Here is a 12507-nt window from a genome sequence, read left to right as displayed (position 1 = left end):
TGAGCTAGATTGTATGGTCCTGCTCTGGCAGGGGGGTGTGGACTGGATGATCTCTGTGGGTCCCTTCCAACCCCTGACATCCTGTGAGTGGCTGCAGAGTTCTGCTTTCCTGCTGAGGGGCTGACCCTCCTCTCCTGCCCAAAGCTCACACGTCTGGTGTGCATCCATGGCTGCGTCCTGGGTGGGAGATGGATTAAGCAGCTCTTGTGGCTCCCCACTGGGTCACAGGGTGCAGGCTGAAGCAGGCAGCAGGCTCAGCCTTAGCTTTCCTCAAGCAGAGGCTTAACACCCAGAGGCAACCACTCCTGCAAGATATCAGACTCAAGCTTAATCCCTGTCTTGGCAGCCAGGAGCATGATATCATGGAGGGGCTGCAGGAGAGTGATGTCATTTTCCATAGCTGTACTTTGTCCTAGCATCCTGTTCAAACCCTGCCCTTCTCTGGGCTGTCCCTAAGAGAACTAACAATCATGAAGGCATCCTGCTGGCTCCAGCCTCCAAAGAAAAGGCTTTTCAGACACTTCTTAATGTTTGTTTGAAGAGGAGGAAAAATATCTTTAAAGCACCATTGGAAGAATCACTAAACCACAGAATGGAGGGGGATGGAGGGGACCTCTGCAGATCACCCAGTCCAGCCCCACTGCTAAAGCAAGGCACCCACAGCAGCTTGCCCAGGATCTAACAGTGGCCCAACAGTACCTGAAGGGGCTACAAGAAGGCTGCAGAGGGACTGTTCCCAAAGGCCTGCAGGGACAGGCCCAGGGGCAATGGTTTGAAATGAGAGCAGAGCAGATTGAGATTGGATGTGAGGAACAAGCTCTTTACTATGAGGCTGCTGGAACACTGCAACAGGCTGCCCAGGAGGTGGCTGAGGCCCCAGCCCTGGAGACAGTCAAGGTGAGGCTGGACAGGGCTCTGAGCAACCTGATCTAATTGGGGATGTCCCTGCTGAGTGCAGAGGGGTTGGACTAGGTGAGCTCTGGAGGTCCCTTCCAACCCAAACCATTCTATGATTCTAAAAAATAGCTGCAGGACACCAGGCCAGCAAAGCCTCCACTCACAGAACCACAGAACTGGCAGGGTTGGAAGGGAGCTCAAGGCTCAGCCAACTCCAACCCCCTGCCATGGGCAGGGACACCTCACACTACAGCAGGTTGCTCACAGCCACCTCCAGCCTGGCTGCAAACACCTCCACCTGGCACCCTCAGAAGTCCCTCCCCAGCTTTCTTGGAGCCCCCTGCAGATCCTGGAAGGCCACAATTAGGTCTCCTCAGAGCCTTCTCCTCTCCAGCCTGCACAACCCCAACTCCCTCAGTCTGTCCTCATGGCAGAGCAGCTCCAGCCCTCTGCTCCTCCTCCTGGCCCTGCTCTGGACACCTTCCAGCCCCTCCAGATCCTTCCTGGCACAGAGGCTCCAGAACTGGCCCCAGAGCTCCAGCTGTAGTCTCAGCAGAGTGGAGCAGAGGGGCAGAATCCCCTCCCTGCCCCTGCTGGCCACACTTCTCTTGCTGCAGCCCAGGCTCTGCTTGGCTCTCTGGGCTGCAAGTACAACAGTCCAGCAAAGCCATCAGTCCCTGTCACTCTGAAGGGAAGCAGGAGAACCCAGATCCCTGCAGCAGTGGCTTCCGAAGCTCTGCCCTGACATGTTGCCCTCCTGGCCTGAAGCAGAGTTGCCTCCTTGACTCTTCAAAGCTTTCTGGGGTTTCAGCTTTATTCCCTTCCTGCTTTCCTGTTCATTCTGAACACACTCATCAAGCTCCCAGGTCTTCAAAGGCATCCTGCCGAGCTCCTGATGCTAATAACCTGCGGTGACAAAGAGTCTCCCAAGCTAATGGGGGGTGGGGCTAAGTGGATGCTTCCAGCAGGTTCACTTCTTTCTGCTGCCTTAAGTGTCCCTATCCTCATGCTGCAGCACTGAGAATTTTCATTCCACCTCCTTCATGCTCTTAATTATTTTGTCTCCTTCCCACTTTTTCCCTCCCCTAATACATTCAGACTGCCAAATGCTCCTGATTAGGTGCAAGCAGTATTTTAACTTTGTGGTGTTTGGTTTTCTTAATACAGAATCATAGAGTGTTGGGGTTGGAAGGGACCTCCAAAGCTCACCCAGTCCCAGCCCCTGCCCTCAGCAGGGACATCCCCAACTAGACCAGGTTGCCCAGAGCCCTGTCCAGCCTCACCTTGAATAGTTTCAGTCTTGGAGCCTCAGCCACCTCCCTGAGCAACCTGCCTCCTGATCAGCAGCCTCCTGATGCAGAACTTGTTCCTCACATCCAATCTCAATCTGCTCTGCTCTCATTTCAAACCATTGCCCCTGGGCCTGTCCCTGCAGGCCTTTGGGAACAGTCCCTCTGCAGCCTTCTTGGAGCCCCTTCAGGTACTGGAAGGCTGCTCTAAGGTCCCCTCCCCAGAGCCTTCTCTTCCCCAGGCTGAACACCCCCAGCTCCCTCAGCCTTTCATTGTAGCAGAGGTTCTCCAATCCTCTGATCATTTTCATGACCCTCTTCTGGGCCCTCTCCATCAGGTCCATGTCCTTCTTGTGTTGAGGTCTCCAGAGCAGGACCCAGGACTGCAGGTGAGGTCTCCCCAGAGCAGAGCAGAGCAGAGGGGCAGGATCCTCTCTCTCCATCTCTGGCCACACTGCTTTGGATGCAGCCCAGGCTGCCCTTGGCCTTCTGTGCTGCCAGTGCCCATTGCTGGCTCCTGTCTTAGGTCACACTGGCCCTGGAACTTCATTCCTTTGCTCTTTACAATGGTCTGAAAAAGGCATTAGCCAAGACCACTGTTAGTTACTGTTAGAAACAGCCCTAAGCTCTCTGTCACAGTGAAGTTGCTCTTCCCCTCCTCAAGGGCTCCAATTAACTGTTACCATGCTGAGAACAAAGTTGTTCTCCCCAAGCTTGAGCCACTAAATCAGTGCAGTTTATCATCTGAAGTAACCATCCTGAGATGCTTATTCATGAACACACCAAGGGGTTTGTATTCATCAGCAAGAAATTCATCCCAGGCAAAGAAGGTCAGGGTGAGGAGGTACTGATGGCATGGAGAAAAAATAACCTCGTGTCCTTGTGCCATCAGAAGGGAGAGATGGTCCTGGCCCGCCACTCCTTGAGCAAATCCCAGCATGCTGGGGGCTGGAAGGGACCTCTGGAGGTCATCCAGTTCAGCCCCCCTGCCATGGGCAGGGACACCTCACACTGCACCACCTCCATCCTGATCCCCACCCCTCAGATATTGATAGACATCGATCAGGACCCTCACAGCCTTCTCTTCTCCAGACCAAACAGCCCCAGGGCTCTCAGCCTTTCCTCAAAGGAGAAGTGTTCAAGCCTGGCTTCTTTGTGCTCCACATCTGCTGCCAGAGACCTCCCTGGGCTTCCATCTCAGTCCCTCTGGGTTCCTCTGCCTGTGAAGGCAACCATGTCCCACCCCCAGCACCTCCAGTGATGAATACACATCTAGTTCATTCCCAGACAGATTCACAGTGACACATCAACCACCCAGCTCCTGACAGCCTGCAGAAACTGAAGGCAGGGAAGAATCAGGCCACTTCTTGCCCAAGGAGTTGTCTCACAGCTTTTATTTCCCTTCTGTTGGGCAATTTCACCTCAGACTTTCTCTGGGAGGATGAATTAATTAATTAACAAATCCTCAGGATAAAGCATCCTTGTTCACAAATGCTGAAGATTAGAAAGGTTGGAAAAGACCTAAGTTCACCCAGACCAGTTTCCTCCCCAGCACCTCCATGATCACTGCACCATAGGAGCTCCTCTCCTATGGAGACAGACTGAGGGAGCTGGGGCTGCTCAGTCTGGAGAAGAGAAGGCTCCCAGGAGACCTCATTGTGGCCTTCCAGGATCTGCAGGGGGCTCCAAGAAAGCTGGGGAGGGACTTTGGAGGGTGTCAGGGAGGGATAGGACTGGGGGGAATGGAGCAAAACTAGAAATGGGTAGACTGAGATTGCATGTGAGGAAGAAGTTGTTCCCCATGAGGGTGGTGAGAGCCTGGCCCAGGCTGCCCAGGGAGGTGGTGGAAGCCTCCTGCCTGGAGGTGTTTGCAGCCAGGCTGGAGGTGGCTGTGAGCAACCTGCTGTGGTGTGAGGTGTCCCTGCCCATGGCAGGGGGGTTGGAGCTGGCTGAGCCTTGAGCTCCCTTCCAGCCCTGACAGCTCTGTGATTCTATGTCTCAAAGTGCCATGGCCACAGGTTTCTGGAATGCCTCCAGGCATGGGGACTCCACCACCCCCCTGGGCAGCCTGTGCCAATCCCTGACCACTCCTGCAGCAAAGACATTTTTCCTCAACTCCAACCTAAGCCTCCCCTGCCACGAGTCCAGGCCATTTCCTCTCCTTCTATCCCCTGAGATTAGGGAGCAGAGCCCAACCCCCACCTCACTGCAGCCTCCTCTCAGGGAGCTGCAGAGTGCAATGAGGTCTCCCCTCAGGCTCTTCTTCTCCAGACCAAACCGCCCCAGCTCCCTCAGCTGCTCCTCCCCAGCCCTGTTCTCCAGACCCTTCCTTAGCTTTGTTGCCCTTCTCTGGACCTGCTCCAGCCTCTCAATGTCCTTCCTGCAGTGAGGGCCCCAAAGCTGAACCCAGCCCTCCAGGTGTGGCCTCACCAGAGCCCAGTCCAGGGGCACCATCCCTGCCGTGCTCCTGCTGCTCACACTGTTGCTGCTCCAGGCCAGGCTGCTGGTGGCCTTCCTGGCCAGCTGGGCACCACTGATGTGGATGTGGCCAGCTCAGTGTTCCCAGCACTGTCCTCAGCCTGCATGGAGCCCTGCATGGAGAACCTGTCTGGAAATGCATTAATTGCTGCTTGCTCCATCAATGAACCCTCTCCCTGCTGGGAAGCATGAAGCAATGAACCACCTCCCTGCTGGGAAGCATGAAGCAATGAACCACCCCTCTGCCGACAGAGCCACTGCCAGCTGCTCTGGACAAAGCACCAAAGCCTCTGAGCAAAACTGCAGCCTTTCATCTCCAGGCAGCCTTTTCTTTCCTCCATGCTTATCTACAGTGCAAAGCTTCTCAGCCCTGGTGCTTCACCAAAGGCCACAGAGTCCTTTCAAAGACTGCATTAAAACAAACCACCCAGCCCCTACAAAAGGCAACATGAATGGTTCCAGAAGAAGCTCTGAGGTGGGCAGCCCAGCCTGGTTCTGCAGTGAGCACTTGCAGCCCAGAGAGCCAAGCAGAGCCTGGGCTGCAGCAAGAGAAGTGTGGCCAGCAGGGCAGGGAGGGGATTCTGCCCCTCTGCTCCGCTCTGCTGAGACCTGTGAAGCCTGAGACTGGCCTAGCGGGGGGGGAAGAAAGAGCCCTGGGGGTTTTGGGTATACCCTCAGGTGGGGAGAAGGGAAGTGCTGGGAGGCTTTGGGTGTGCTACAGGGGACTCTGTATGCTTTGGGATGTTTTTGTCACTGTGCTTTGTAGCTCCTGTAGAACACTCACTGCTTCCCATTTGAACTTCCCATCACTCTGCAGCCTACTTGTGTGAGTGTCATTCTTTTGTCCCTCTGAGGGGCAGGAGAGGATCTGCCTGGCCTCAAACCAGGACACACCATGAGCAGCCTGATGTGCTATCACCAGCCCCATCCATCAAAGAGAAGCAGAGAGCATGAAGCACATCCCTGCAGCAGGGGAGGCTCAAACACACTGCAGCCTTGTGGAGAATGAGGATGTGAGTGAAGGCCTTACTGACCACACCAACCCCAGGCAGTGCCACAGGCTGGGGACAGAGTGGCTGAGAGCAGCCAGGCAGAAAGGGTACTGGTGGACAGCTGCCTAAACATGAGCCAGCAGTGTGCCCAGGGGGCCAAGAAGGCCAAGGGCATCCTGGTCTGCAGCAGGCAGAGTGTGGCCAGCAGGAGCAGGGAGGTCATTCTGGCCTGGGCTCAGCACTGCTGAGGCCACAGCTTGAGTCCTGTGTCCAGCTCTGGGATCCTCAGTTTCAGAAGGAGATTGAGAGACTTGAAGGTGTCCAGAGAAGGGCAAGGAGGCTGGGGAGGGGTCTGGAGCACAGCCCTGGGAGGAGAGGCTGAGGGAGCTGGGCTTGCTTAGCCTGCAGAAGAGGAGGCTCAGGGGAGACCTTCTTGCTCTCTCCAACTCCCTGAAGGGAGGCTGGAGCCAGCTGGGGGTTGGTCTCTGCTCCCAGGGAGGCAAGCAGCCCCAGAACAAGAGGACACAGTCTCAAGCTGTGTGCCCAGGCAGCCAAGAGGGCCAATGGCATCCTGGCCTGCATTAAGAACAGTGTGGCCAGCAGGAGCAGGGAGGTCATTGTGCCCCTGTACACTGCACTGGTTAGGCCACACCTCGAGTACTGTGTCCAGTTCTGGGCTCCTCAGTTTAAGAAGGAGGTTGACTTGCTGGAACGAGTCCAGAGAAGGGCAACAAAGTTGGTGAGGGGTTTGGAACACAGCCCTGTGAGGAGAGGCTGAGGGAGCTGGGGTTGCTTAGCCTGGGGAAGAGGAGACTCAGGGGAGACCTTATCACTCTCTACAACTACCTGAAGGGAGGTTGTAGACAGGCTGATGATGGTCTCTTCTCCCAGGCACCCAGTACCAGAACAAGAGGACACAGTCTCAGGCTGCACCAGGGGAGGTTCAGGTTGGATGTTAGGAAGAAGTTCTATACAGAGAGAGTGATTGCCCATTGGAATGGGCTGCCTGGGGAGGTGGTGCAGTCGCCGTCATTGAAGGTGTTCAGAAGGAGACTTGATGGGGTGCTTGGTGCCATGGGTTGGCTGTTTGGGTGGGTTGGATTGGTTGATGGGTTGGACACGATGATCTTGAAGGTCTCTTCCAACCTGGTTTGGTTTATTCTAATAAAGGTTTATTCTAATAAAGCTGTGCCAGGGGAGGTTTATGCTGGAGGGGAGGAAGAAATTCTTCCCAGAAAGAGGAATTGGCCACTGGGCTGTGCTGCCCAGGGAGGTGGTGGAGTCACTGTCCCTGGAGGTGTTTAGGAAGAGCCTGGATGTGGCACTTGGTGCGATGGTTGAGTTGATCAGATGGTGCTGGGGGACAGGTTGGACTGGATGACCTCTGAGGTCTTTTCCAACCTGGTTAATTCTGTACTCTGTAGAGGGCTTTTGCAACCCAAACAATTCTCTGATTGAATGGCTGTTGGTGCCTGCTGCAAGTAGCAACCTTCTCCTCTCAGTTTATTCACAGTGTGCTTCCTTACTGTGGACTTTCCCTGATGGCTTGGTCTCCATGACTTGTCTTGGGCCTTGCCCCATGACTTGTATTGCCCTCTGCCCTCATCTGCTGTGTTGGGCCTTGCCCCATGTGTTGCTCTGGGTTTGCTCCCAGGCATTGTGTTTGGCCTTTCCCCCGTGAGGGTGGGGAAAGCCTGGAACAGGCTGCCCTCAGATGTGCTGGAGGCCACTTCCCTGGAGACATTCAAGGTCAAACTTGATGGGGCTCTGAGCAACCTGCTCTAGTCGAAGATGTCCTTGCTCACTGCAGGGGTGCTGAACAAGATGACCTTGGGGGTCCATTCCAAGCTGATGCATTCTGTGAGTCTGTGACTTTGGTGCCATTTGAAGCTGAGGGAGAAATGTTGAGTTTGTCAACTCTTTCTTGTAACAAGTCAGGACCTGCTGAGTCTTGCCTGCATGCAGCTGTTCTGCTGGAAGGCCTTGGAGGATCTAAGTCATCTTAATGAGGTAAAATTATTAGGTTGAAGCCCAACAAGAAAGGTTGGACACCCAAAAAAGCAAAAGCACTGCCTCCTGCGTGCCAGCTGCTGCTGGTGAAGGCATCGACTGCTGAGCAACTCCTTCCCAGCACACAGGATACAGGAAGGTAGGATCACAGCATCAGTTTGGTTGAAAAAGACCTCAGAGATCATCAAGTCCAAGCTGGCACCCAACACCTCCTGACAGCTGAACCATGGCTCCAAGTGCCACATCCAATCCCCTCTGCAACACCTCCAGCCATGGGGACTCCAACACCTCCCTGGGCAGCACATCCCAATGGCCAACAACATCACAAGGGACAATTCCTCATGCTGGGAATAACTTTCTCCTCCCCTCCAGCCTAAACCTCCCCTGGCACAGCTTGAGACTGTGTCCTCTTGTTCTGGGGCTGCTTGCCTGCCTGGCAGAAGAGACCAACCCCCAGCTGGCTCCAACCTCCCTGCAGGGAGTTGCAGAGAGCAAGAAGGTCTCCCCTGAGCCTCCTCTTCTGCAGGCTAAGCAAGCCCAGCTCCCTCAGCCTCTCCTCACAGGGCTGTGCTCCAGACCCCTCCCCAGCCTCCTTGCCCTTCTCTGGACACCTTCAAGTCTCTCAATGTCCTTCTGAAACTGAGGGGCCCAGAGCTGGACACAGGACTCAAGCTGTGGCCTCAGCAGTGCTGAGCCCAGGGCACAATGACCTCCCTGCTCCTGCTGGCCACACTCTGCCTGCTGCAGGCCAGGATGCCCTTGGCCTTCTTGGCCACCTGAGTGGCCACTGCTGGCTCATCTTCATCTGTGACCACAGCAGTTTTCTGTGAGATGAAGCAGTGATGGAGTTTAAGGAATGATGCATGAGGTCTTTGTACCACATAGCCTCAGTGTCACCCAGTTCTGCTCTGGAGAACATTTACACCACCAGAAGTCATATCAACAGCCACAGGCTCTCAGACAACAAAGTGCAAACCACTTTCCAGGCATGGAAAGGGAAAGTCAATCATTTCCCAGCTTCAGCTCCATGAATGTAAACACATCAAAGCTGAAAGGAACTCCACCAGAGCTGAAGGTACATCTGGAAGCATGGAAAAGCAGCCCAAGAGCTGCCCTTTTAAGGACAACAGCAATAAAATGATCATCATCATCATCATGTACAGACCTCTGCTAGCTTGTAAGGTAAGATCAGCTTCTCTCCCACTGTCACAGTCTTCCTGGTAACCAGGGCCTCGAAGAGCATCTCTTCTTTCACCTGAAACAGAGAGCTTGCTGTTAATCAATGTTCTAGGAAAGGATTTTACAATCACAGAATCAGAGAACTGTCAGGGCTTGAAATGAGAGCAGAGCAGATTGAGATTGGATGTGAGGAGCAAGTTCTGCACCAGGAGGCTGCTGGAACAGAATCACAGAATCACCAAGGTTGAAAGAGACCTCTAAGATCATCAGGTCCAACCTGTCACCACAGACCTCATGACTAAACCATGGCACCAAGTGCCACATCCAGGCTCTTCCTAAACACCTCCAGGGATGGGGACTCCAACACCTCTCTGGGCAGCACAGCCCAAGGGACAATCTCTCTTGCTGGGAAGAACTTTCTCCTCACCTCCAGCCTAAACCTCCCCTGGCACAGCTTGAGACTGTGTCCTCTTGTTCTGGGGCTGCTTGCCTGCCTGGGAGAAGAGCCCAACCCCCAGCTGGCTCCAACCTCCATCAGGGAGTTGGAGAGAGCAAGAAGGTCTCCCCTGAGCCTCCTCTTCTGCAGGCTAAGCAAGCCCAGCTCCCTCAGCCTCTCCTCACAGGGCTGTGCTCCAGACCCCTCCCCAGCCTCCTTGCCCTTCTCTGGACACCTTCAAGTCTCTCAATGTCCTTCTGAAACTGAGGAGCCCAGAGCTGGACACAGGACTCAAGCTGTGGCCTCAGCAGTGCTGAGTGCAGGGCAGAATGTCTTCCCTGCTCCTGCTGGCCACACTGTTCCTGATGCAGGCCAGGATGCCATTTGATAGCATCTACTGTGTGCAGGTCTTACCTGGACCCTTGCAACCTGTGTTGCACAGCTGCCTGGAATTTTTAGGGGGTTTTAACCTCAGTGTAATCCTTTTGCTCTAAAAATGATCCACACACATCCAGGGACGCCCCCTCCCTGACGGTGTTGAAGGCCAGGTTGGATGAGGCAGCCTGAGCTGGTGGGAGATGTCCCTGCCCATAGCAAGTACCCCCAGGTCCCTCTCTGCCTGGCTGCTCTCAGCCACTCTGACCCCAGCCTGTAGCACTGCATGGGGTTGGTGTGGCCAAAGTGCAGCACCTGCCACTTGGACTTGTTCTGTGCCATCCTGCTGGACTCCTGCTGGACTTTGACTCCAGGCTCTGCCCAGATGCTCCAGTTCTGGAGCCCCTATTACAGGAAGGATCTGGAGGGGCTGGAAGGTGTCCAGAGCAGGGCCAGGAGGAGGAGCAGAGGGCTGGAGCTGCTCTGCTGTGAGCACAGACTGAGGGAGCTGGGGCTGTGCAGGCTGGAGAGGAGAAGGCTCCCAGGTGACCTAATTGTGGCCTTCCAGGATCTGCAGAGGGCTCCAAGAAAGCTGGGAGGGACTTTTGAGGGTGTCAGGGAGGGATAGGACTGGGGGGGATGGAGCAAAACTAGAAGTGGGGAGATTCAGATTGGATGTTAGGAAGAAGTTGTTCCCCAGGAGGGTGGTGAGAGCCTGGCACAGGCTGCCCAGGGAGGTGGTGGAAGCCTCCTGCCTGGAGGTGTTTGCAGCCAGGCTGGAGGTGGCTGTGAGCAACCTGCTGTGGTGTGAGGTGTCCCTGCCCATGGCAGGGGCTTGGAGCTGGCTGAGCCTTGAGGTCCCTTCCAATCCTGACAATCTATGATTCTATGATACACTAAAACAGAGACCAAAACCCTCTGAGGAGAGCAGCAAAGAGGAGCACACAACCTGCTGCTTCATGTTGCAGCCTGGCAGCTGCATGGCTGAGCTCCCTGGGCTGCAGTTTTGCTCTCTGCCACTCCAGTGCAGGGTTTGCCTTTCCCTCCAGGGGAAAGCACCACAGCCCACAGAAGCTTAGATCTTAATTACAGGGATAAAATACAGATGTAGGACCTGATAGCCACATGCAAGTGAAATGAATGCTGAGAGGGCTGGATGAGCAGAGCTCTAAGAGGCAGTGAAGGGTGACCAGCAGTGCTGCCACGGCTCGGAGCCTCCGCGGGGAGCCGCTGGCCAGCAGGCTCCAGCAAGAGCTGGGCTGAGGCCAAGGCAGGCAGGGATTGCTTCTCCAGCAGTGCTTAGGCTGTTATGTTGGGAGCAGCTGAAGCAAGCTGAACCATTTCCAACTGGAGAGCAAGAAAACATCACTTCTGGTCTCTCCTCCCCCATCTGAGAAAGGGATTACAGCGCCGAGTGCTTGTTCAGGAGCTGCCTGGTGTGCAGCAACAGAAAATCAACCCCAGAGTTCTACCAGCTCCCAGCTTAGCTGGGCTGAGCCTTTTCTGCAGACTTGCTTTCAAACAACCAGAAAGTTGCCTGGGAGCTTTGCATTTGACGAGGGTGAAGATGTCCCTGTTCATTGCAGGGGGGTTGCTCCAGGTGACCTCTGGAGGTCCCTTCCGATCCAGAGCATTCCAACATTCCCTCAGCCCCAAACCTTTGTCTGGGAAATGGATCCAGAAGAGAAACCTGGAAGCAAGCACTGGCTGCCTCGAAATCCTCACCTCCCTTGTGCTCCCCACATCTCTTCCAAGCTGTTTATCACGTGAGGAGCACAACATCTGTGGAATCTCTCTCTGGGAAGCTGAAGACCATTTCTTAGTAGAAGCAAGGACATAAATCTCCCCTGGAGGCTGACAGGAGCTCCAAAAGCTAAGAGCAGCACTGCAGAAAGACCTGGCACAAAGAATTTAGGATGCTTCATAACTCACCTTTACCTTGACCTGCACTGAGGCTGCTTCCCTAAGCCTGAAAACCTGAAGAGGAAACCACTCCAGGGAGCAGACACAATAAAGGACTGCCCAGAGAGGTGGCAGCTGCCTCATCTCTGGAACCACTCCAGGTCAGGCAGTTTGGGGCTCTGAGAAACCCAGTTCAACTCCCTCCACTACAGGCAGGGACACCTGAAAGGTGGTTGTAGCCAGGAGGGGGTTGGCCTCTTCTCCCAGGCAACCAGCACCAGAACAAGGGGACACAGTCTCAAGCTGTGCCAGGGGAGGTTTAGGCTCGAGGTGAGGAGGAAGTTCTTCACCGAGCGAGTCGTTCGTCATTGGAACGGGTTGCCCAGGGAGGTGGTGGAGTCATCGACCCTGGAGGCGTTCAAGGGGAGATTGGACGTGGCACTTGGTGCCATGGTCTAGGCATGGGGTCTGTGTTGATAGGTTGGACTCGATGATCCTCGAGGTCCTTTCCAACCTAAGTGATACTGTGATACTGTGTGATACTGTGATACCTCGCACCAGCCCAGGTTGCTCAAGGCCTCATCCAGCCCAGCCTTGAACATCTCCAGGGAGGGGGCATCTTCCCCAGCCCCCCTGGGCTGAAGGTGTCCCTGCTGACTGCAGAGGGGTTGGACATAGATGGCCCTTCCAACCAACCCAGTCTGTGACTCTGTGATTTGTCTGAGAGAATTATTTCTGTTGGAAAAGGCCTCCAGGCTCATCCAGTCCAACCAGCAACCCAACCCCCCCATGGCCACCAAACCCTGGCCCCAAGTGCCATGGCCACAGCTTTCTGGAACACCTCCAGGCACAGGGACTCCACCACCTCCCTGGGCAACCTCTTCCAATCCCTGACCACTCCTGCAGCAAAGACATTTTTCCTCATCTCCAACCTGGCACAATTCCAGGC

At 54.9% G+C, this 12507-nt stretch overlaps 1 protein-coding gene across 1 annotated transcript in view; it reads right to left on the bottom strand.

Moving 5' to 3' along the window:
• MYO9A (myosin IXA) overlaps positions 1–12507 on the bottom strand; it is a 259426-nt gene that overhangs the window by 119722 nt on the left and 127197 nt on the right. Inside the window, 1 exon segment of the mRNA XM_068144334.1 lies at positions 8832–8921. Coding sequence (XP_068000435.1) covers positions 8832–8921 — 90 coding nt within the window.

The sequence above is a fragment of the Melanerpes formicivorus genome, unplaced genomic scaffold (assembly GCF_026170545.1).
Source record: "Melanerpes formicivorus ecotype bairdi unplaced genomic scaffold, bMelFor1.0.p_v2 SCAF_10, whole genome shotgun sequence".
Lineage (NCBI taxonomy): Eukaryota > Metazoa > Chordata > Aves > Piciformes > Picidae > Melanerpes > Melanerpes formicivorus.
Note: the sequence above shows the minus strand (reverse complement) of the source record. Positions and strands in the feature narration are given on the sequence as shown.